The following is a 23859-nucleotide window of genomic DNA, read 5'->3' as shown; positions in this document are numbered from 1 at the left end:
TGCTCTTCTCTCTCTCTTCACTTTCTAAAAGTCGACGACAGACATCGCCGTATCGACCGCCGTCTCTGGTGGTTAATCGGGCCTAAAACTTCAGGATTGGCTCTCATTGACACGGTGGTCATGGATTCGGGCTCGATTTTTATGAAAAATAGCCCCCAATGTCGTGAAATAGGCCAAGAACCTCTCGGCTTCCAACGCTTTGATCTTCGTCGTCCACCGTGGATCGTGCTGATCTCAGAGTGTGTTTCCCTCACCACTGGGCTTTATCTCACCGTTCGAATTTGCTAAAGGAGGTCTCGAATGCTTGCAAACAGTATCGATAAAACTATACTACACTACAATCACAATATATATATATAATTTGACTATGATTTAATTTTTTACTTACTATTTTTTTTGGTATAATCGGGTAATTAGTATCTTAACCTTTTCAGTTCAAATTAGCTATTTAGTATTAAATCAATTCGGATACCCATATTTAATCCAATAAAATAAAATAAAATAAAAGTTACTATTATACTAGACTTATCCTAAAACTTAGTTAATGTTTAAAAATTGTAAGGAACAATGTTCAAATGTTTGCATGGTGAACATAGAGCTTTATTAGATGACACGGATTACATAATGAGCAAAAGAATTGCATAAGGCTATTTGCTTTTCTTTTATTCTAGATGATCATGTGGTCTTATTGACATAAACATGGCAGCATATTGTAGCAATCGTCGGTCACTGCTGTTTCCGTTTTCGGCAACAGAAACCATCGGACCTCCAGTCCTCCTCCTGTAACGCCGCCAACCGAGTTGTATATTCACGGCTGCCCACGTTCGCCAGTTCGATGAATAGTATCTGGCTGTTCTCTTAAGCCTCTCGTTGGCAAACTTGTACCTGAAGTGATCCGTGATGTATTTGAGATGGTTTGCCTCGAGACCGAACGCTTCAATCGACTCTATGCATACGAATGTTGCAGACGAGGCAGGAAGACGATCCATAAATGGTCTGCGAAGACACCATGACAACAACTCATCACCCAGGAAGCCTCCCGGCTCGATAAAACTGGTGGCGACCATGCCTTTGCTGAGGCTTTGGTTACGTCTTATTCGTCCGTGAACAATAAACACCATTCTCTGCACTGGATCTCCTTCTCTGATTATCTGTTTCGTGTGAATAATTTATAAGTTTAACAAATTTTGAATGGCGTGTTTAACAAGGAAGGTTATAATTTAAACTTCATAAGCGAACCTTTTCGTCTTTAGAGAATACGAGTGGCTTAACTCGATCACAGATGTTATCGAGAATAAGGTCATCCAAGTTTTGGAACAAAGGAACCTGCAATGAATGAGATTCGAATCAAATCAATGTCGCCAAGACCTATCCGAGGGCCGAGTTACAAATGCAATATTAAAGTTTCAATTATGTTGGTACCTTCTTGATAAGGTCAAGGCAAAGGTAGCGCTTGATGTCTCTCCGGAGGCCTTCGGGTAAGTCTTTGATCAGTTCCATTTCGTCTTCTCCACCCGATATTGTCCATTTTTGACGTTCGAAGTGGCGGACTCGCTGTCTCAAACGCGACGGTAACTGCCGGCGTTTCATCCACCATTCCATGTCTCGACATCTTAGCTGCATTTTTCTCTTTTTGGCCATTACAGCATGCAAGAAAACCTTGATAAATATAAATGCAGGATCCAATTGTCAGTTAAACTGGCTATGGAAAGTTGCACAATGTTCAACAATCTGTAAAAAATAACTTAGTGCTCACTAGGGTGATAACAGTTTAATTTCGATTTGAAAAAAAAGGGATTGATATACAAAAATATCCGAATCCGAACAAATCAAAAGTTTCACCTGGATGTTTCCAATCAGTAAAGTGAAGAGCATCAATCCAGCAAGCACAATGAAGATACTGAACATCACTTCTAACCAGTGACTTGTTGGTTCAAGATCATTCCCAAAGGTGCTGCAAATGGAAGCTCAATGTGAGTATATGATATAATATGCGTCTAAAACAATAGAAACGAAGATAATAATTTCGTGTTCGACCCGAGATTGAATTATAACTTGAATTGTGATTTACCTGAGAGTCATTAATCCCCAAAATATGGGATAAAGGATCTTAACAGAGGCAGAGTTGCTAGAAACAACGGGGAGAGCCAACTGATAAATCCCATAATTGAATGGTCCATGAACGTCTAAACATAAAGGTTTCCCTACAACTTTGGTCGAGTTACCACCGCAAGAATTTCCTACCGTTTCAGCCGGAAATAAAAACTGGTAGCACACCTCCTCCGAGCACGACAACGAAAGGTTGCAGTGAGCGTTTCTCGCGCATTGTTGCCTGAGACACGAGGCAACCCGCTGTATCGCAAGGACATACCAGCACCCTCCAGCAACCTGGACAAAGAAAAAGGAATAATAAGAGCAAAACGTTTGTTGGAACGACCGAATTCTTAGGCACGCATAAGACGATGCGAGAGGTCGGTCGTTAAAACGTGTTGTGCGACAGCTCATGGGTAAGACTTACATGAGAAGCAATGAAGTAGGCAATGAGGTTAAGGCCAAAGCCCCACCAAATGGTGCCAAAGATGTAACCAGTGACCTTTTGCATCCTTCTCATTAAGCAAATGCTGTGGTAAACCTTTGGGAGGAATTGGAACAAGAAAATTAACAACATTATGGTCATTATAAGCTTGATCTTCTCTTCCCTTATTAGTTTTGGCACAACTAACCAAAATACAGCCTGCAAAAAGAAATTACACACTGATAAAATTATTCATTTTGACCCGAAAATATCAACAAAAAAATTAAGAAAAAAAAACATGTCACTTGGTGTCACGTAGCATCAAATAATCATGCTACTAAAGTTGTACAAGCATTGGAATCATTCACAAAAATGATGTTTACGATGTTAGAATTAGATTTTTAAATTAAAGGCAAAGACGGTTTTTATGTAAAAACAAGAGACACGCAAACAGGAAGACAAAACATCCAACAACAATATTTGTAATGATGCAAGATGAACAACACATCCGGTTTCTATGAAGCAACCCAAATAATTGTCAACAATCTCATTGTCCAACAGGGAAAAGAAAGGCCTACTAGCTTTGTGTTCATTATGGAAACTCCATACGAGAGAGAGAGAGAGAGAGAGAGAGAGAGAGAGAGAGGGGGGGGGGGATGTGAAAAGTAAGATTCAAAAAGGACTAAAACACGTTATCTATTTGTGGGGTTTGTGGCACCCACTTTGTATTCTTCATATTTTGGACATTAGTCTATATATGTTAAAATCCAAACCATAACATTATTGAATATTACTTTTCTATTAAAATAATTAAGTTAGGATTGTTATCCAATGCATCAGGAAAAAATATACTTTTTTAGCGGTTTTATATACTGTCATGTGTATGTATTATTTAAGATTACTAAAGTTATATGTTTTAAGGATTTTTAATAGTATATGTTTAAAATTTTAGACACGTTTTGTATACGTAACTATTCGGATCTAGAACTTTTAGAAAGAATAGTACTCACTTTAATCATTGGGATAACTCGATGAGTTCAAAATATGTTATAAAATTTAAAGATTAAAACTTTAGAATTACTTAAATAAGACGTATAATATCATTAAAACTCTGTTTATAAATTATTTTTACCACTATTAACACAATAAATTAAATAATAACCATTAAGTCATATTAATTATAATTGTTTCTTCTAAAAGTATTAATTTAATTACACAAAATATGACTTAAACCTAGGATGAACTATGATTATTTGGCACGTTATGGTGGGGAGAGAGTTGTAATTTTGCCTAACTCAATCAAAGGTGCAAAAATCCAAAATTTGGACCATCTTTTGCATGATCATATTGCACATGTGTTTGACAGTTATGTTTCTTTCCTGCCCACCAAAAAAAAAATATAGAGTTGGGTAAATATACATTTTAGTACATAAAGTTTTTTTTGTCCAATATACATTTTAATTCAAATGATACCGAAAAACTACATACTTTAAATTATTTCAAATAAGATATTAGTTATTTATCCTAAGTATCAATTTGTATTAAGAAATTAAATTCAAATAATTAATTGAATTAAAAAAATTAAGTACTAAATTGAATCTAAAAATAAAGTTCAAGTTTTAATTAAAGGGTAAACTATGTATTTAGTTACCCTATCACTTTGATTATGTTTTGGTCACTCAACTTATACTTTTTCCAAAATAATATCTAAAGTTTCATTTTGGTCAACCGCAGTTAAAAAATTAATGATGATATTGATGTGTCACTATAAGGTAATGTCACGTTATAATTGAAAAAATTATCACGCCAATATTTATGTTTACTTTTTAATAGCGGGTGATCAAAATGGAACCAAAACGTAACATTAGGTAGGGTTTTGGAAAAAATAGTTGAATGACCAGAACGACACTAAAGTGATGGTTGGGTGACTAAATACGTAATTTACCCTTAATAAAACTAAACAAAACTTTACCATCAAATTAAACCTTGAAATCGAATCAAGTAAAAATATAAAAAAAAAACCTATTTATATTTGAATTTTTGTAAATGAAATAAAATTATAAAACATTTGAAATCAAGTTGTTAAGAATGTGCGCCCTAAATTCAAATTTACCTGTCTGTATATAGAAAAATAAATATAAGAAATTAAAACCAGTGTTATTAAAACCGGTTGAACCGATTGAACTGTGAACCGATGGCCTGTCTGGTCCAGCACAGAATCGGTAGAACCGGCTGAGAACCGGCAAAACCGATGTGAACCGTCGGTTTACTTTTTTTCTTTAAAAAAAATTAAACCAAACGACATCATTTGTTAAACGAGCCGAGTCGAACTCGAGTACTCTGAGCTCGACTCGAACTCGAAAACTTTAAAAGTAAGCTCAACTCAACTCAAAAACTCACGAGCTAAAAATTATCAAGTTCAACTCGAACTCGAAATATAATATTGAAACTTGAACTCGAGCTCGAACTCAAAAAAATTTTAGAAACTCGATTAAAGCCTGAAATTCGCTATGTGCTCACCAAAAGGCTCCATGATTTTGAATGTCAAATTACCTCTAGTATTTATAGAAGTAAGTTGGGATGTTCTTCTATGTTTCTTAAGCATGTGAGATTGTTTTGTTCTCATATTTTCTCTTTAGACTTTTGGGATGCTATTCTATATTTCTTATCCATATGAGATTGTTTTTTAAAAAAACTTAAACCAAACGACATCGTTTGTTATGATTTTTTTCAGCCCCAAATTTATTTTATTTTATTTTTATTATAGTTATATAATTATATTTATTATTTAATATGTTTTATCTAAATATTATGTTGTAGTTGATTTGAATCATTTTGTTTCACTTGATTTTATGTTTTTTAACTTATATATGTTATGACTTGTGATATTTTTATATTTTTTAATATTGTAAACTTAAAAAAAGTGTTATATATATTTTAATATTATTTTGAATATTATATAAAATTTTAAAAAAAATATTATTTTATATAAAATCAGATTGAACCAAGTTGAACCAGTACCTTCACTTGTTCGAGGTCCGATCTGGTTTTAAAAACATTGATTAAAACAAAAAGGGTACTAGAAAGGTGACCTGAGGAACTGGCAGGATGACGAAGGCATCAAACCAGAAACCTTTGAGGGAACGAAGGTAATGAGAGGAGATGGCACGTGCGTCCCACACGAGTTTACCGCAACCCACGACGAGCGACTCCCTCGACACGTACGCCAGCCTGAACTGAAGCCATAGATGGAACAAATGCACCGCGTCCACGAACGTGCGAAGTACGGTTACTATGGCGGCCAATCCGCCATCCATGTACAGACACGGCGAGCCGCCTCTGCCTATCGACAAAGCATAAAAGAACAAAGGATCAACAGCTAAGGCCATTCCACGAGCCAACAGAAAAAACCGGTTCCAGTTTTGCACCCGCTTCGTTCTCGGATCAAGAACCCGTCCAAACGGGCCGTAACGTCGCCGGGTATTGGCCGCGGCGGCGGCTTGTTGAGCCTTCTTCTGACCCGCCCTAGTACGAGCCTGAATGGGAACGAGTGAGGAGCCGGCGGAGGCTTCCCATTCGGGAGGGTGAGCTTGGTCGCAGCTGGTGGAGTGGAAAACTGGAACACCGACTTGAGTGCAAGCGTAGCATTCTATAGTGTAGGAAATTGGGTTTTCTTCGTTGATGTCACCGCCGCCGCCGCCGTTAGAATTCTCTGGGATTGTGTTCCGTTGCTGACAAAGTCCAAACCACCTGCTACAACAATATTTAAAAAAACGGAGTTATAATAGAATGAAACCATTTTTTATTCATTGGTTTGAAAGGAAATATAATAGAAGAGGGTGCAACCTTGAGAGGGAGAAGTTGGACGGAGAAGGCATGGTGAGAGAAGTGGAACCATGGGAGAGAAAAGGAATTGGAGAAGGAAAATTATCGATCAAAGAAAGAAAGTGCGGGCTTGTTTAAGACTGGGGAAACGATGGAATTATATGTTTTGGAGGTATTAATGAGAGAATTAATCATCAACCCCTACTATAAAATAAAGGTTAAACTACGTCAATAGTCAATCAATTATGAGTAAATTTCTGTTCCCAGCATTTAAGTTTGAAAAATAATGAAATGGTCACCAACGTTATTGTTTTTGTAGCCTACCATTAACAATATATGTGGGAGTCAAAATGGATGGTCAAACGGTGTCAATGTGCCCAAACAGTGCCAACTCAATCACTTAAACACGTCACACTAATCTTCTACTAATGGTGTAACAGCTGTTAACAGTCAAATGATCAGTATGTTACAAAACTATGACATTAGTTATTGTTTGATTACTTTTAGAACTTTGAAGCTAAAAATAAAAATTTAATGTATGCTTCAATAACCATTTGTATAGTTTACTCTAAAATAGAATAGATGTGAGGGAGGTAAGAAAATATTACGTGTCTTCAAAGGTAATATTTATACAACAAGTTTCCGTCATCAAAGATCTTCATAAATATTATTTTAAGATCAAATGCCTACGACATTATATGGCTCTAACATTATATACCTTCAACATCCTCTGATACCCAGGGAAGGAGCAACCTTCCCCAAATTTTTTATTATTAAAAAAGTTTATGAGAAAATATGAAATTAAGGCTCCAAATTTCAGTTTATTTTTATTTTATCCCCTCATTTTCTATGGTTAATTATACTTTGCCCTCCTTAAATTGGAATCCTTAAGTTGGAATCCTGGCCCCTTCCATTCGGACATCATATGCTTCCAATTTCACAAGTTTCTAACACTATATATCTTTGAAAATAATTCTGGTCCAACATATGTTTTTTAATCTTCTTATCACTTATCTGACCGGTAAAGAATATGACAACAATTGTTATGTTTATACTATGCAATTGTTATAAACAATTGTTCACATCAAATCTCGCCTTCATACATCCTTGTAATTCATCTATCACTAGTTATCATGTGATTTCAAGAACAATGAAAACAAGGGTTATAAACAAAAAATTGTTCTTCTCATCTAAAAGATAACTTTCTCCGTTCAAAAAGCTTCTCCTTTTGGGACCAGGAGTTCAACAACTATTCATCCATACCTATTAGGATCAATCATCGTAAATAATTATCTACCATTCATTATTTGTTTTAATTTTTTCGAATAATCTGAGATGATTACAAAGTAGTATATGTTTATAATTTTTCATAATAATTGACAACGTGCATATACACCGTAAATATAGCTGCTCAAATTCATGATATCGTAGAAGAATAATAATCATTTTAATTATAATATCTTTCAATAAATTCTATCCCAAAAGTAGAGTTCATGGGTTTGTCAAGTAGGAGGAGAAGAAGCCAAAACCTAGCACGGAACATCAAAGGAGTAGATGTGATGAGTGATCACAGTGTGAGATGTGGTGGGGTTAGGGTTCACAGCCGTTACAGTCTAGAGCCATTGGGTCCACACGTAACGTGACTCCGATGAACCATGACCACACCCTTTTTTTCGTGCAATTAAAACCTCATTAATGGACACTGCACCATCCCCCCAATAATACTAAACCATTTCTCTCCTTAAAACAATTTAAACCTTTTTGCATGCCAGTTTTTTACTTTTTACCTCTTCTATATATTCCATGGCAGAGAATGTTTTTCTTGCTCATTAATAGATTTAGTAGCACGTACTAACATAAATTACTAATACTTAATCGAAACGTTAATCAATCAGACTACCCTAAAGCGAATGAACGTGGTAATTGCTCGTGTATTTTTACTGGATCTCTGCTTACTTAAATGGAAGCACAGCTGGAGAAATATGGTCCCAACTAAAAGCCGGGGTCTAAACTGCACATGTGAGGACGAACACTGTTCTTCGAGGTTCACCAAATGAATACCGGTTGTAACAAGCTGGAAGTGGAAAAGACAATACATGGGGATTGCATTATTCGTTCCGAAGTTATTATATCGATACAGTATTAGGTCTGTTGATATAGTTGTTATTGTAACATTAAAGAGGATATAAATTTAAATGTGTTTAGATACATTTAAATGTTTATGTTGGTGAGAGAAATGTGGTTGAGACGGACTTTGATTATTCTTTCCTTTTTGATATGGACAAAAAATCGTTACTAATGAATTTATAAAAGGAAAAAAGAGATGGTATTCTTAAAAAGATGATCAATAATAAAGAGATTTGTATCACACGAAAGAGAGAGAGAGAAAAATTCCTTTCTATTTTGCTATTTATCATTAGTCACACAGGGGCAAAGCCAGGATTAAATTATGAGGGGGCAAACAGAAATTTAAATAGTGGTTCGCTTTCAAAATAGTGGCCATTATATAGCAGTAAATATATAATCTAAAATCGTATTGCGCAATTAAATAGGATATTGTCATAATCATTATTCCTTAATAGCATCAGCTATTGTCATAATTGTGATAAACGCGACACAACTAAAAAGATTATCGTAACCATGATGTAAATTATTGGGATAAGTTGTTTAATTTTAAAATAAATAGGATATTAAAAAGTAATCAAATCATAAAAAATAAGAGGAGGGTTTAATTCTACTAATTTTAAAATTTAAATGTCTTAAAAATAATTAAATCATATAAATTTTGAGTCAAGATTTAATTATATTAATTTTAAAACTGACGTTATCCCAAAAATAATTATACCAAGAAATTAGGGGAGTAAAGACTTAATTGTAATAGTTTTAAAATGTTCAATGACCTAAAATGTAGTTAGCCCGTCAATGCTAGGGGCAGCTGCCCCTCCTATGACACATTCATAAGGTGGCTCCGTCCGTGTTCTCACTCATAAACTCCAAATATATATATTTATATATAAACCTTGTTAGGGTAAATTACAAATTCGGTACTAAACTGAATTCTCCCTCCTATTCCACTCACTGTATTTTAAATCTTTTCAATTTCCTCATTAAACTTAATACAATGAGTTTTTTTGTCACTCAATTGTTTTCTCACTAACAGCGTTATAAATGGATTTTTATATAGATGCAAAATGATATCATTTTGTTCAAAATATTGTTTTTTTTAAAAACGACATCGTTTTAAAGCCGTTAAGTATTTGACCCATTACATGATATCGTTTTAACGTGATATCGTTTTAAAATGGATTAAGTTCAGTGAAGAAATTGAAAACTTTTAAAGTTCAGTGAGCAGAATAGGAGAGAGGGTAAAGTTTAGTGATGAAAATTGTAATTGACCCATTACATAATTACAACGTATAAATCTTAGAGAAACTCTAAGAAACTAATAAATGTAGGAAGCAATTATAATAGAATGTTGTGGGAACAAGAATCTGCATAAGCCTTTTATAATTTGATAAGAAAACGGATTAGCAAGTGTAATGTAAACAAGAAAATGTATATGTCATTATGTCAATGAAATCCTCAAATAAAAGTTCGAAACAATAGAAACGTATAAAATTGAGCATATAATATATGCCCAAATCAAATTTATACGTGACTCGAGATTTGAATTATTGTTTACATAAATTTAAAAACAATATCTATTAATTTCTATAATTAAAATAAAAATAAAACTATTTTAGCAAATAGTATTTGTTTTTATAACAATTTGAGCTCAAAATCAATAACTGGTTTGTGGCCTACCAACAATTATTAAATGATGGTGATGAGACAATTGTAGTTGAATTAGTAAGTGTATCATATTTCTAAGCCAATGGTCCTAAACTTTTTACCAATTTTGCGTCTCTTATTGGGTCCCCTGCCAAGTACAACCATTAGACGTATGAGGAATCTTGCAAATGAAATCAAATTAAGACTTGAAAAAATAATCTATTTTTTTTTCATTTCATTTCATTTATATTAATATATATAGTTATCATTTTTTTTAAAATTTAAACTACCTATTTCTACTTTAATTTAGATTATATTTTTTTCTGAACATAAACATGATATTTCATTTATCGAAATTGTATCAACAAACGTCTTGCCAAAAAATAACATATAACAATGATCGCTTAGAGATATCCTATAAACAAAACCATTAACAAGTAAAGCAATGACGTACAAAAACTGAACGCACAAACGACTTCGAGCATCAAACATGGAGGAGAGAAACTCGAAGAAGAACCAAAATAGTCAACGGAAAAAGCAATTTCCCCTTAACAGCAATCTCATCTGACACCTTTATGCGATAATCAACGATTCGTCTTGAACAAACGAACAGAGGAACCATGCATTGGGAAAACAACAACCATGTATTCAGATAAAATAAAAAACCAAATAAAAACCCTTTCTCTAATTATGTTTTCTTGTATTATTATAGTAGTAATACTCTTGGCTCTTTCTCTAGCAAAGGGTATCATGACTACAAGTACTTTTGGACTCTTGATGCATGTTTTTAATTTAGATCATTTTTTATGTGATTTTTTTATTTAAAAGTTTCATGAATTACAATTTAATATTATTTTTATTTTATTTTGATTTTCTATTAGTATGTATTTTTTTATTTAATAATAGTTTCAATCATAATTTAAATTATTATATTGTTTAATATTTTAGAGTTCTTTTTTTTTGAAGGAATCTATTTATTTATTTAATATTGCATTGTATGTCTAAATTATAACTTATTTAAAATTGTGTATTGTTCACACACGCGTCTCAAATACTCAAATATTTTCTAAGTGTCCACTTTAGTTTAATGTCACTTATTTTAGTGACACTGTTTTCATTTAAAAACATGTTTAAATCATAATATAAAGTATAAAATTATATATTTATAACTTATAATAGTAACTCAATTATATTTATATTAATAAATAATTAGTAATAAAACTTATTAGTTCTCTTAATACTTAAATTATCTTATATTATAATTAACACAAGGACCCGAAAATGAGACCTTGTTTAAGCGATACAAGCTGCTTATCACTTGAATCAACCCCTATCAATGAATAATTTGTAATTTGTAATTTTATCCTTAGGAACGGATAAAATTGATTCAATGTAGGTAATTATATTTTTTTTCAATGAGACCATGGTGAATTCATCCTTAATTTAGAGTAGATACGTTTTTATTCTAAAATTTAAATTTTTTTTCGTTAATTATCTATTTTATCAAGTATGTCTACATTAAATTTTTTTTGTGTCTATCTAGTACAAAAATTTTATATTATTAACTCATATGTATCCACCTTTAAAATATTAAATTCAAAAAATATTAAAACCATTTGATCCGAACAACAAAAATAAAAGATAATAAGTATCCAAAACACATTCATTTTTGAATTTATTATAAGACAAATTTAAATAAATAAAATATCAAAACTAATAATATTTTTTGTATCAACAGGGGTTGGTTCAAGTGGTAAGCAACTTGATATCGCTTAAGCAATGTCTCAAGTTCGAGTCTTTGTGTATGCAGAAAATCTCTGTTGGGAGACTCACCCTAATTATGAGGCAATTTCTTTTAATTCTTCGATTATCCTTTTATCATTACCAGTAATCATAAGATGATAAGCATATATTAGCATGACAGCCATCTTACTTCCCTCCTGTGTGAATAGTGAGTAATGAAATTTACTTTGCTTATAACAAGCCTTCATCAGAAAGATCCATGCAAACATATATATGTAAACCTCCTCCTGCAAATCTTCTTGGAGGGATTCATCAGAAAGATCCATGTAAACATATATATTGAATAAAAAATAAATAAAACCATAAATCGAGTCGATTCAAAGAATGCTTATTTTCACTTTTTGATCAACTAGAATATTAGGACTTATGTTCCATTTTCTTAACATTATATGCTAAAAAATTATTCAAACATTTTTTTTCTCATAATTGGTAATAAAATGAAAATGAAAACGAAAAAGGAGTTTTGGAATATTTGGGACCCCATGCGCTGAATTATTGGAGAGAAGCATTTGTAAAGAAATATTTTCTTGTGGGCATATTATTGGTTATTTGGCTTCTATTAATCATCACTAAAAAGACAAATCTTCTTTTTGCTTTAATTATTCATTTTATGTTTTTTCCTCGACAATTTCAATATTGTGATTGGTTGCTTCATCAATCTCAATTCAAGTTGTCTTCAATTTCTTCAAAAAAGAAAGAAAATTAAATTGTTTGAGATTTAATCATGGTGGGAAAAAACCACATATAAATACCTAGACAAAGAAAGTGATATGACCCCTAGTAACACAACCAGAAAGGAACCAACCTCGAATTGCGATGGCAGACGGACAAAGTGCAAAACCAAAAACCAAAAACCGAAGCACAATAATGAGACCATTTGGTCTTAAACCAGTGGCTAACCCTCACAATGTTGTAGTGTTGATGTGACAATTAACGATACTGAATGATATTTTATATATGTTTAAAATGATGGTTTACATATGTTGACATGATAAATTAAGTATATGTTGACATGATAAAAGGTTTAATTAAACTTTTTTTTTAGAAAATTTGAGTGTTTATTGATTTTTTATAAAGTTCAAGGATTTATTTAATCTTAATAAAAAGATTAAAATTAATAAATTATTTAAAATTAAAAATATTAAAAAAATTATTTTAAATATTATTAAACTACGTGTATGCTATATTCGAAAGATTTATGAAACTGATAGGGGTCGAGGCCCTATTTGATCACAGTCTGGTACTTGAATAAAGAAAAAAGAGTTCAAATTACTAAATAGTATATTACTTTTGCTCAATGAGTGGTGATATCGAGCAACGATCGAGACAAATATCATCATCTACATTTGACTCTGATGATAAAAGTAGGTCCAAGAGGAGTGATTATCTTCCCTTATTATGCAAACACAAACTAAATAAAAATGAGATGTGGTCCAAAATTAAATTTGGGTTATATTCTCTATCATTATAATAATAATAATACATATTAGGATAAAAAAATTATTTTTGAATAGTAATTTTAAATTATATAATTTTAAATTTAAATGTTTTGGTTTATTGTTAAAAAATAATATTAACTCGATAAGATGTTTATTTTAATTATTATCTTTAAAAAATATTAAAATTGATGATATATATATATATATATATATATATATTTTATTAAAAATATTTTTAAAGAATCAAAATATAATTTTTTTCTCTTTTAAAAAATATTTTTCAATCCCAGTTTAAAAACAATTTTCACCTAAAATTTTATATGTTTATTATTTTTATCTCAAAAATATTTTTAAAATAAAATAAACTAACTTTATTAATTTTTTATGGTAAACATGAGATGGGATGTAATGGTTATGCATGGAGGTGGGAATAACATCAGGTTTGGGTCGGGTCATTTTGGATAGGGTTATTTTGGCTATAGACTACTTCAGTTTAAATTCGGATTTGAGTTGAGTATTGGGTCGGGTCAAAACCAGATCGGTTGGATTTTCAATCGGGTTAATATCAAATTAGTTGGCTTCGAGTCGGGTCAAAATCATATTTTTTGGCTTCTGATCGAGTCAATATTAGATCGGTTGGTTTTTGTTCGGATCAACCATTAGATTTTTTTGGTCAATTCAGGTCAGTTTCATTTCGGGTCAACCTTTAGATTTTTGAGTCCACCGTTGTCGCTCTTTGTGTCATAACTTTTGGTGTTGCTCTTTATTACTTATGATTAAAGAATTTTATGTGAATATATATTGTCACATCTAAAATTCCAAGCTAGAGGTTTAAGTTTTAATCAATCGAATTTATAAATCTTTAAAATCAAGAATGTGAGTATATATTGTCACTATCCAAATTCAGAACTAGAAGTTATTTCATCAAATATAAAGATGGTCTTTTAACAAAAGGAAAATTTATGATGAACCATTTTACTATTTATCAATGCTAAAAATGTATAATAATAATAATAATAATAATAGTAATAATAATAATAATAATAATAATAATAATAATAAATAAATTATTCATTCACTTAGACTCAATTGTTGAGTTAAAATTGGGTAGACATTCGGTTCAGATCAGATATGGGTAAATAAATTTCGGGTTGCTTTCAGTTTGGGTTACTTTCTGTTCAGGTTACTTTCAGTTCGGGTTGCTTTTGATTCAAATTAATTTCAGTTCAAATTACTTTCGCTTCAACTAAAATCCGGGCCGGTTTCAGTTCGATTCAAGTTATTTCGAGTTTCGGATAAATTTTGAATCATCTTAATCGGGTTTATATTAAATTTCGGATTAGATAAATAAGTTCGAAAAATCGGATATGGGTCAAATTTTATGCACCTCATCCCTTAATTATTAGGTTAAAGATTAAATGTCAAATTATGATAATGAAAAATATTTTAATCATTTATTTATCTTTTAGTGAAAATACATGTGATAGAGAGATTAATCGATCACCATAATCAATTGTGGATGCACACACTCTCTGCATCCACCCCTAAGTTGCAAATGTCAAACTGAGTTCAATAAATCATACCTCCTTGTTACCCAAAAAATAAATACCTATAATAAAAATTTTGACGATTCATAAATATATAGGTTAATAATAATGATTCTTTCACACGCGCGCATTATATGGGTAAATTACATGTTTAGTATCTAAACTATAAGTTTTGATCCATTTTAATACCTAAACTATCATTTTTTTCAAAATCATACCTAAAGTTTAGTTTTTATTTTAATACCCCTGTTCAAAATTTAACGCTAAATTTGGATTTTTTTTGAAAGTTTAGGTACTAAAACTAACCAAAAATAATAGTTTCGGTACTAAAAGTGTTAAGTTTTTAATAATGAAATACTAAAATAAAACAAAAACTAAACGTTGTATAATTTTGAAAAAATAAAATTTAATTACTGAAACTGACCATATAGCTTAGGTGCTAAATGTATAGTTTACGCTATATATATATATATATATGTGTGTGTGTGTGTGAATTCAATTATTAGCTCATTTTTTTTAAAAAAAATATGAACTATATTTTGAGTACGGGAAAATCGAAAGCGACAGGACAACAATAAAAAGAGCCCACTTCATAAATAAAGCAGTTGTCGGATTCAATTATTTGTAGGAATTTAGATAAGCATTGGTTTTGAAAAAAATAAGTTATTCTCATCTAGAATTTTCAATTTCGAATTGAAATTTATTCCATTCAATCATATTTCTTAAATTATTTAATTTTTTATTGTAATTATATTAATAATATATCAAATATAAATAATTAATACTTGTATTATAGCATCATGCCATTCTTGTAAGGTGTAAGTCATTACTATGATCAAATATATCTATTATAGAAGGGTGCTCTTTAAATTATAATATATAGATACAAAAACATTTTTATTCTTTTCAAACAAGGGCTTAATACAAAAATTTTAATTATACATTTTTTCTCATTTAGTTGTTTAAACTTTTTTCGATCAATATAAACATTTAACATTACGAATATTATTATTTTAGGTGCCTCAATTGTAACGACTATTAAAAATTTCATTCAGTGACACATGTCATGTTTAAATAATTTTGAATTTTTTAAAATGAAAATTTATAATTATAAGTTTTATAAAAATTTAAAAAAATTTGAAAAATCTTAAAATAAATTCCTAAAAATTTGAAAAACATAATTCCAATTCCCCGGCAGCTTCCATTTTCCACCGTTATATCTATTGAACCTTCGCTCGGCCGAACCTTTACCGATGACACAACCACCTGATGAACCCCAAACAACGAATTAAACTCGAAGAACAAAAATCTCAAAAGTGTGACATTGAGACGACCTGATAACTCCAACAACGACCATGACGACACAGGATACTATGTCTGACAAAGGAGATCACAAGGGCAACAACGACATCAGTGGTCATAGCCGAAAAGGGATCTAGTAGGACTAGGTTAGAGATTTGGGGATGATTTTTAGGATTTTTTGTAACTTCAAAAAAATTAAAGGTTTTTTAAAATATAATAATATTTTTAATTTTTTGAGGAAAAATAAAATTCTTGAAATTATATAAACGTGAGGTGTGTCATTTAAAGAAAATTTTAACGGTCGTTACGATCGATGCACTTAAAATGGTAAAATTTATAACGGCCAGACACTTTGATTGACTGAAAAAAGTAGTTTAGATACCTAACTAATAAAAATGATTTGAGCATTTTTCTATTAAGCCTTCAAACTAGGGATGGGCATGGGACCCGAACCCGATGGGTTCCGACCCGACCTGATTGGGTCGGGTTATTTTTTAAAAAAAATTGATTTCGCGACGTTTTTTTAAATATGATGCTCGGGTCAGGTCGGGTTCGGGTTTAGAGTGAAAAATACCCGACCCAACAAAATTATAATTTTACCTTATATATTTAAAAATAATTACAATAATAACCCTCTATATATTATTTTTTTCAATTAAGTCACTATTTTTATTGAATAAAAATAATATTTTATTATTATTTCGGATCAGATCGGGTTTTTAAATTATATATCGGGTCAGGTGAAATCTTGTTTTGGTTGAGTGGGGTCGAGTCACGGGTGGAGGATTCCTAGATCTCGGGTCGAGTCAGGTGGACCAAAAACCCGATCCAACTCGACCCATGCCCATTCCTACTTCAAACAATAATTACATATTATCAAATGAACTTGAACCTAATCTTATTTATATTAAAAAAAATTAGCTACGATTCGATCATAAACACACCATGAGTAACACATTGCAAGTATGAAGAAATTGAAAGAAATGTTCAAATATGAAAGAATGTGCAAGACTTAATTAGATTGGTCCCCAACTCATTTGCCAATTCCACTAATCTTCCAATTTATTATCGACCTTCCATAACATGCAAAGGCCAATGGGTCATAATTTACGTGCCCAAAAGCCAATTTCCTAACTCTATCACTCAGCATACCATCAATATATATTTTTTCATAAATCATAATACTAAAAATATCAAATATTTCTTACACAAAACGTGTTGTTATCAAATTACGAATAAAATAATTTATTCATGTAACATTATTGGAATGAATATATATTAATATAAAGTCATTCAATTTACTTTAGAGCTTGGCTATTGGTCGGTTAAACCCCTTCATGCAGGAAGGTTTTGACCAATTAGAACCCTCGACATGTTACTTCTATGTAATAAAAATTGGGTAAAATACAAATTTCATCATTGAACTTTACTCTCTCTCCTATTTTGCTCAATAAACTCTAAAAGTTTTCAATTTCTTCACTGAACTTAATACATTGGGTTTTTTGGTCCCTGGACTTTACTCTCTCCCCCTATTTTGGTTACTCCACAATTAAATAGTTTACGACATTAAAAATGGCGTAGTTTTGAACAAATAAAAATTTTCAAAACAAAGACGTCGTTTTGCATCTATATAATTGCTCATTTTAACGCTGTTTGAGTGATAAAAAAACCCAATGTACTAAGTTTAATGAGAAAATTGAAAAGATTTAAAGTTAAATGAATGAAATAGGAGAGAATAAATTTCAATTATCAAATTTGTAATTTACCCATAAAAACAATATTTTTAACTAATAAATACAGTGGACACAATCACTGCAATAATGCTTTTAGGGGGAAAACACTTCAATTTATTTTCTCATAGAATAATTTTACTGTACATAATAAAACACGTATAGAGTAATTGATGTCATTATAAGGAGTTATAGAAGACTCGGCGTCTTCTACATGGAGTCTGGAAAGTTGAAGAAGACAAACACGGGAGCTAATGCAGGAAGACATCATGTTTAGAAGTGAAAAGAGATAATAGTTGTTTGACAGAAGGGGCTAGTTTTATTAGAAAGATGAAATATCCAAAGTTACAATAAATGTTTTATGATCATAAACGTAAACTAACCACATAACTAAGTCATTTCCTATGACTATTAACACAAAACCCAGCTACTTAAGATCACACAATAACCATACAAGAAAAATGTTAAAATCCTAACTAAAAAGCTCGAACAAAATATAAATATAAACAGATCTGATCACATCAGCAAACGAACCAAGAAATGAGACAAATCATAAATCAAAATCGACCGAAATGAGAAAAAAAAACTATTTGTGAACGCAAATCGCGTATCTAAATCCAATCCAATGATCCAAAACAGAAAAGATTAGCATGATGACAAATAATCGTCATTTTAATCAATGGTAGCGATATCAATTCCAACCCCGAGAAAAAAAGATAAACCACAATTACCAAACGACAAAAAACGTATTATAAAGGTAGAGAAAATCATACCATAAAAGCATAATTATTGAAACTAAAAAAAAAAAAGGAAAATTGAAGATGTGATATAAAAAGTTAAAAGAAAAAGTAAAAATATCAACGGCAACAATCAACACAAAAACTGATACCGTCGTGTACCAACAAAGAATGAAACAAAAATAAATAGCTTCAAGATTTTTGAGAGAAAAGTGATTAGGATTTTATAAGACTAAAATATTAGGAGATAATAGTTATATTATTAAATAGCAATTTCAATGAACCGAGTATGTGGAAACAAACGAGAAGGACATGTACGGTTGTTTTAAGCTTTGAAGGAATCTTCCGCTTTCAAACATAGAATTTAGAAAAGAACTGTGATTTACATTTTACAAGTGATTGCAACCACTTAAAAGATCACCATTACGGCAGTGTACTATATAATCTGCACAAGTCGTAATCAAAGACGAATAGAACATCACGGCTCGTTCAAAGATAACAAATATATTTGCTGCCCCCACCCCCCCCCCCCTATAATTGAGGCCGACAATGTGTTGGGTGAGATTTTGCTTTTCTCCATTAATGTCAATTATGATCTGATTTTTTAACCCGGATTTTGTTTACAGATATGATCTCAACTTATTCGAATTCGTAAGAGAGATTGATATATGACGAATTCGAAACTTTCTTTCACCTTGAATCATGATGATGAAGATGAAGCCGATTACGAAATTACGTTCCATGATGATATAAAAAGATCGAGAATAATTATTTTCTCGGCGACGTTGATTGAATTGTACGGAGTGGTTGATAGCAATGGAATAAAGGAAAACTTTACTTGGGGTTTCGAAAGTTATCAGGAATGATGGTAAAGAACAACATTTAGGGTTGCTATCAGTGTTGTCTGGGCTTGATGGTGAACGTGGAAATTGGAGATAAAGATGGGAAAGAATCATTTTAAACCGAAATTTAGTGTTAATATCAACTATCGGTTAAGTTTAATTTAAATGGTATTATGGTTAATTAGCGTTGTTTACGACTAGGTTTCCTAAATACACTTGTAGCTGACGAGATTATCATACTAAAAGGATAAAGGGTAAATATGTATTCTAGTATCACAATCTGGTTTCAAAGTAATTAAAAGAATCGTTGTTGTTCCTTGAGGTCACGGGTTCGAGTACCAGCGACTGCAGCTAGATGATTGAGCGCTCAATGTCAAATAATTGAGAGTAATTAGAAAAAATATTACTTTATAATCATATTAGTTTAATTAAAAAAAATTGATTTTTAAGATTTAATTTAGTATCTAACCTTCTTTGGTCCAATCAAGTACCTAAATTTGGTTTTTAGGATCAAATCGGTATCTAATTTTAGTTTGTAGTTCAAATTGATACTTAAATTTAGTTTAATGATTCAAATTAATTCAAATATGTAAAATTGTTGTACTTTACAACATAATATGTTATTAATAGCAAAAACCTTGATGTAGGACTTATTAAAAATCTTCCTAAATCTAAGTGGAGAAAAAGAGTACCACACAGAACAACATGCATCATATATCGCCTAGACCCATAATAAGAACAACTCTCCAATAAAATTTTCTAATTCTAAAATAGGAGTAAAAACCAACCTATTATTATTCATTGAATAATATGGGATGATTACAAAGTAGTATTGTTTAAAATTTTACTAACCAATTGATAACATATACACACCCTGCAGACACAACTACTCGAATCCAAGACCTTCAGAGAAAATAGCATTCTCTTTTACCATTGGGATCACTTGATGAGTTATTTTATTTATTATTTTAAAATGAATAAACTTTATCATAAATTTACCAAATATCAATCTTATATATATAAAACATCATTTTATTTTATTTTACTCGACCTATGTCAAATATGTGGGAGGATGGGCTTTGAAGGAAACTGGTGAGATTAATTATGAATTGATGGGCTAAGAATATAGAAACATATGGGCTACTTGTACAGAAACCAGCTTTGCTAATGTGTAACTTTTATCTTGTAGAAACCAATGATAAAAACATAATCTATTTTCAAAGTTTTAATTGAATATTTTCTTTTATTAATGAATTAAAATTTCATTAAAACTTTTTATGATTAATTTGTATAAAATTATGTGATAATTTCATAAAAATAAAAATTTGGCTGTTTTAGTCCATAAATGGACTATTTAGGGCCAAATAAGTCCTCTAGACACTGACAATATTTCATTTTATTTAGTTTCGGGTTTTTAGCACAATAGGCCGCCAGGAAAAAAAAAATGTAAAATAGGACACAAACACTTTTATTTTGGGATCTACGACATTTTCTATAGTGCATGAAATTCGTCACTTCGAGGTGATGAATTTTAATAAAAAAAATTTTATTCAAAATTTTTACCTCGATGTGATAAAATTTAATAAAAAATTATATTTTATTGGAACTCGTGACCTCGAGGTGACGAATTCCAGCTCCATTGTAGCATTTGACGTATTCTCCAAAATAAAAAACCGGGTGCCCTAATGGGTTAAATAAAAAACTCAGATGCCCTAATAAACAAAAAAAACTAGTAAGTTTCTTCTCAATTCCCTTTAAATGACCCACTTGATACTAATAAAATATTATTGTATGTTTAAGCCCTCTCAAACATAAAATCTCTAAAATATTTCAATAATAATGATATCAATTGCATTCAGATTTCATTAATAATATAATATTTTATTTAATTGTTAAATAAAAATATATATTTTTAAAATATTGAAATAAACTATTTGAATTTGTGAGTTTGAATCGAATGATTTAAATGAAGATCTCCAGATTTTCTAGACCACCATTAGACCTAACCTAACACAAAGAACATCTCTAAATCGATGTTCATGGAATGTAGTTTTACGTTACCAATGCTTAAATGAAAATTCTCAACAACAAAAAAAATCGAAGGAAGTTTCATATATTAATTAATGGGTATACACTTCCATCAACCCTAAATTTTAACATTTAATTTTATCACTGAGCTTTTAATAACAACCATTAAATATAGGTAATTATTCCGAACACACTTATTCAAATGAGCATTCACATCAAATAATAATTATTTATTATTTGATCTAATGGGATAACATATTAAGTCATTTAAACAAGATTAATAGTTGAAATGTAGACTTGTGATTGGAGAACACTGCCTTGAGTGACACAATATGAAATAGTCAATTAATAGGTAGGATACGAGGACATTACATGTACAATTAGGAAAAAAATTAATACGCAATATGAAGTTTCCAAAAAAAAATTAATACACAATATGAAATAGTCGATTAATAGGTCGGATACAAGGATATTACATGTATAGTTAGAAAAGTTATATCTATACATATTATAAGAGCCTCAAGTGTCTTCTACCTTAGGAACTTGAGGTTACGGAGATGAATTGAGTTATAGAAAGACTACACGTGATTAACTACCATCCATGTAAAATTAATATTGTGATCGATGCATTGAGTATAAGATTGATGCCTGATATAAGAGTGATGTTCAACCATAAATTGAGATTATTCTGTGTAAAAGCTGACTATGTTGTATATAAATCCAGATTGTAAGATTATATAGGGTATCAGTGTTGATAATATTCAACCATAATTCGTATTTTACATCCATATTCTGAAAGAGGTTGCATGAGACATTGGGTATTAAATTGGATTTTAGTATGATTTTTTTCCGTAGACTGATAGTCAGTTTTAACTAGTGATACATATTCTTGAGAATATGTTAATGGATTGCATTATTGAGTTATGAGGCAACTGGGAAAAACACTTTTTTGTTGGCTGAATTTGCATATAATAATCATTATAAGTTACGTATTCATAAGACATTATATGACTTTGAATGGGTATAAGTATCACACTCTACTATGTTGAATTAAGGTGAAAATAAGATTTGGGTATAAAATTGAATTAAGAGACCAAGGATAACGTTAGACTTATTTAGGATCGATTAAAAGTGGTATCTGATAGAAAGTGGTCTTATATTGATCGAAAAAGAAAGGGCATCGAGTACCAAGAGGAAGATCAAGTACTGTTCTTCAATGTATCTCTGCGAAATAAGGTTCTGAGACTTGATCAAAAGAGCAAGTTGAATTTAAGATTTATTGGACGCGTTGTGTTTATCATCATTGCCGATACAATGAGTGTTATTACGATAATTACAAGTATCACGATCAGACAATAACAGTTTCGAACGACACCGCTTCCGCCCTCTAAATACCTGATTCCACACTTATGGTAAGCCTTTCATCCCTCATCCGGTTTACCAAACTGAATTGAACCGTGAATTAATTTTATCGAGTTTGCTCATCTGGTCATTTGGTGTGTAACGGATAGATTGGGTAGCCGATCCTACTAGTTCGGACAGACACAGAATGATAGTATGATATTTGTGAAACTCTATTGTATGATTCTTATGTCTGCATGTCTGATTTGGATATCTTGCTAAATTTGAAGAGCATGGCCTTTTGTTAAATTATCGTTTATTTTCTTATATTTTTTCAATGTATTATTAGGTCACATTAAACTTTATAGCTCATTCACTTTTTATTCTGTTCCCCCACCCAAAATAACTTAAGAAAATAATTTTAATTTTAAGAGTTCATCTTTATTTAAGATCATATTTTCTATGTGATTTTGTTTTAGTTAGTGGCTTGAGACATTGAAAACTATTTTTATGTATTTCATATTTTGGATTTTACTATGCATGTTATCTGGTAATATTTAGATGTTATGAACCAAGTAATTCTTAATAATAAGCTGATTTGGTAATATCTAGTAACGTAGTTTCTAAGGGTCTAAGATATTAGCAGTATACAAATATTATAGGTTAATAAATGGAACATGTGGAAACATATTAAGAACCGTGTGAGACCCGAATCTATTGAATGGTTAAAATGACTATTATTCTTATTTGAGATTTTATATTTGAACAGTTGCATCTGTAGGACGTGTTTGCGCTGTTAATGGCTAAAAAAAGATCTTGAACAAAGTACTACATTGTAATCATCTTATTCTATTAAAAAAAAGAACTATTTGAGAACCCGAGTCACTTCGGTTTCAATCTTAACCGTCTCGATCTATCTCTAATATCTTGATCGAGTTTATGATGTTATAAATTTGATATCTAAAAATATTTTTGGTCC

The 23859-nt window shown here is 30.9% G+C and overlaps 1 protein-coding gene and 1 long non-coding RNA gene across 2 annotated transcripts; one reads left to right on the top strand and one right to left on the bottom strand.

Annotated features, from left to right (window-relative positions):
- Nucleotides 1-568: 568 nt before the first annotated feature.
- On the bottom strand, nucleotides 569-6481 carry LOC120166786 (cyclic nucleotide-gated ion channel 2-like). The gene is made up of 8 exons (XM_039175986.1): nucleotides 6362-6481; nucleotides 5608-6265; nucleotides 2519-2734; nucleotides 2072-2388; nucleotides 1843-1954; nucleotides 1423-1659; nucleotides 1240-1326; nucleotides 569-1151 (listed from the first exon to the last, which is right to left on the bottom strand). Exons 1-8 carry the CDS (start codon nucleotides 6391-6393, stop codon nucleotides 663-665), a joined length of 2148 nt encoding a protein of 715 aa, XP_039031917.1. The 5' UTR covers nucleotides 6394-6481; the 3' UTR covers nucleotides 569-662.
- Nucleotides 1566-21382, top strand: LOC120166787. Its single transcript, XR_005519967.1, has 4 exons — nucleotides 1566-1692; nucleotides 13794-13799; nucleotides 15219-15223; nucleotides 21371-21382. It is a non-coding gene; the product is annotated as an uncharacterized LOC120166787 (long non-coding RNA).
- Nucleotides 21383-23859: the final 2477 nt, after the last annotated feature.

The sequence above is a fragment of the Hibiscus syriacus genome, unplaced genomic scaffold, assembly GCF_006381635.1.
Source record: "Hibiscus syriacus cultivar Baekdansim isolate YM2019G1 unplaced genomic scaffold, ASM638163v2 tig00111644_pilon, whole genome shotgun sequence".
NCBI classification, from domain to species: Eukaryota; Viridiplantae; Streptophyta; class Magnoliopsida; order Malvales; family Malvaceae; genus Hibiscus; species Hibiscus syriacus.
The sequence above is the reverse complement of the archived record's forward strand: the minus strand, read 5'-3'. Positions and strand labels throughout refer to the sequence as shown.

Excerpts from the sequence above, each read along its gene's own strand:
- LOC120166786 (XM_039175986.1), bottom strand. The coding sequence starts at position 6,393 with ATGCCTTCTCCGTCCAACTTCTCCCTCTCAAG. Across the intron at positions 6,266-6,361 it reads TCCAACTTCTCCCTCTCAAG|GTGGTTTGGACTTTGTCAGC; the intron begins GTTGCACCCTCT and ends TTGTTGTAGCAG. Across the intron at positions 2,735-5,607 it reads TCATCCTGCCAGTTCCTCAG|GCTGTATTTTGGTTAGTTGT; the intron begins GTCACCTTTCTA and ends TTCTTTTTGCAG.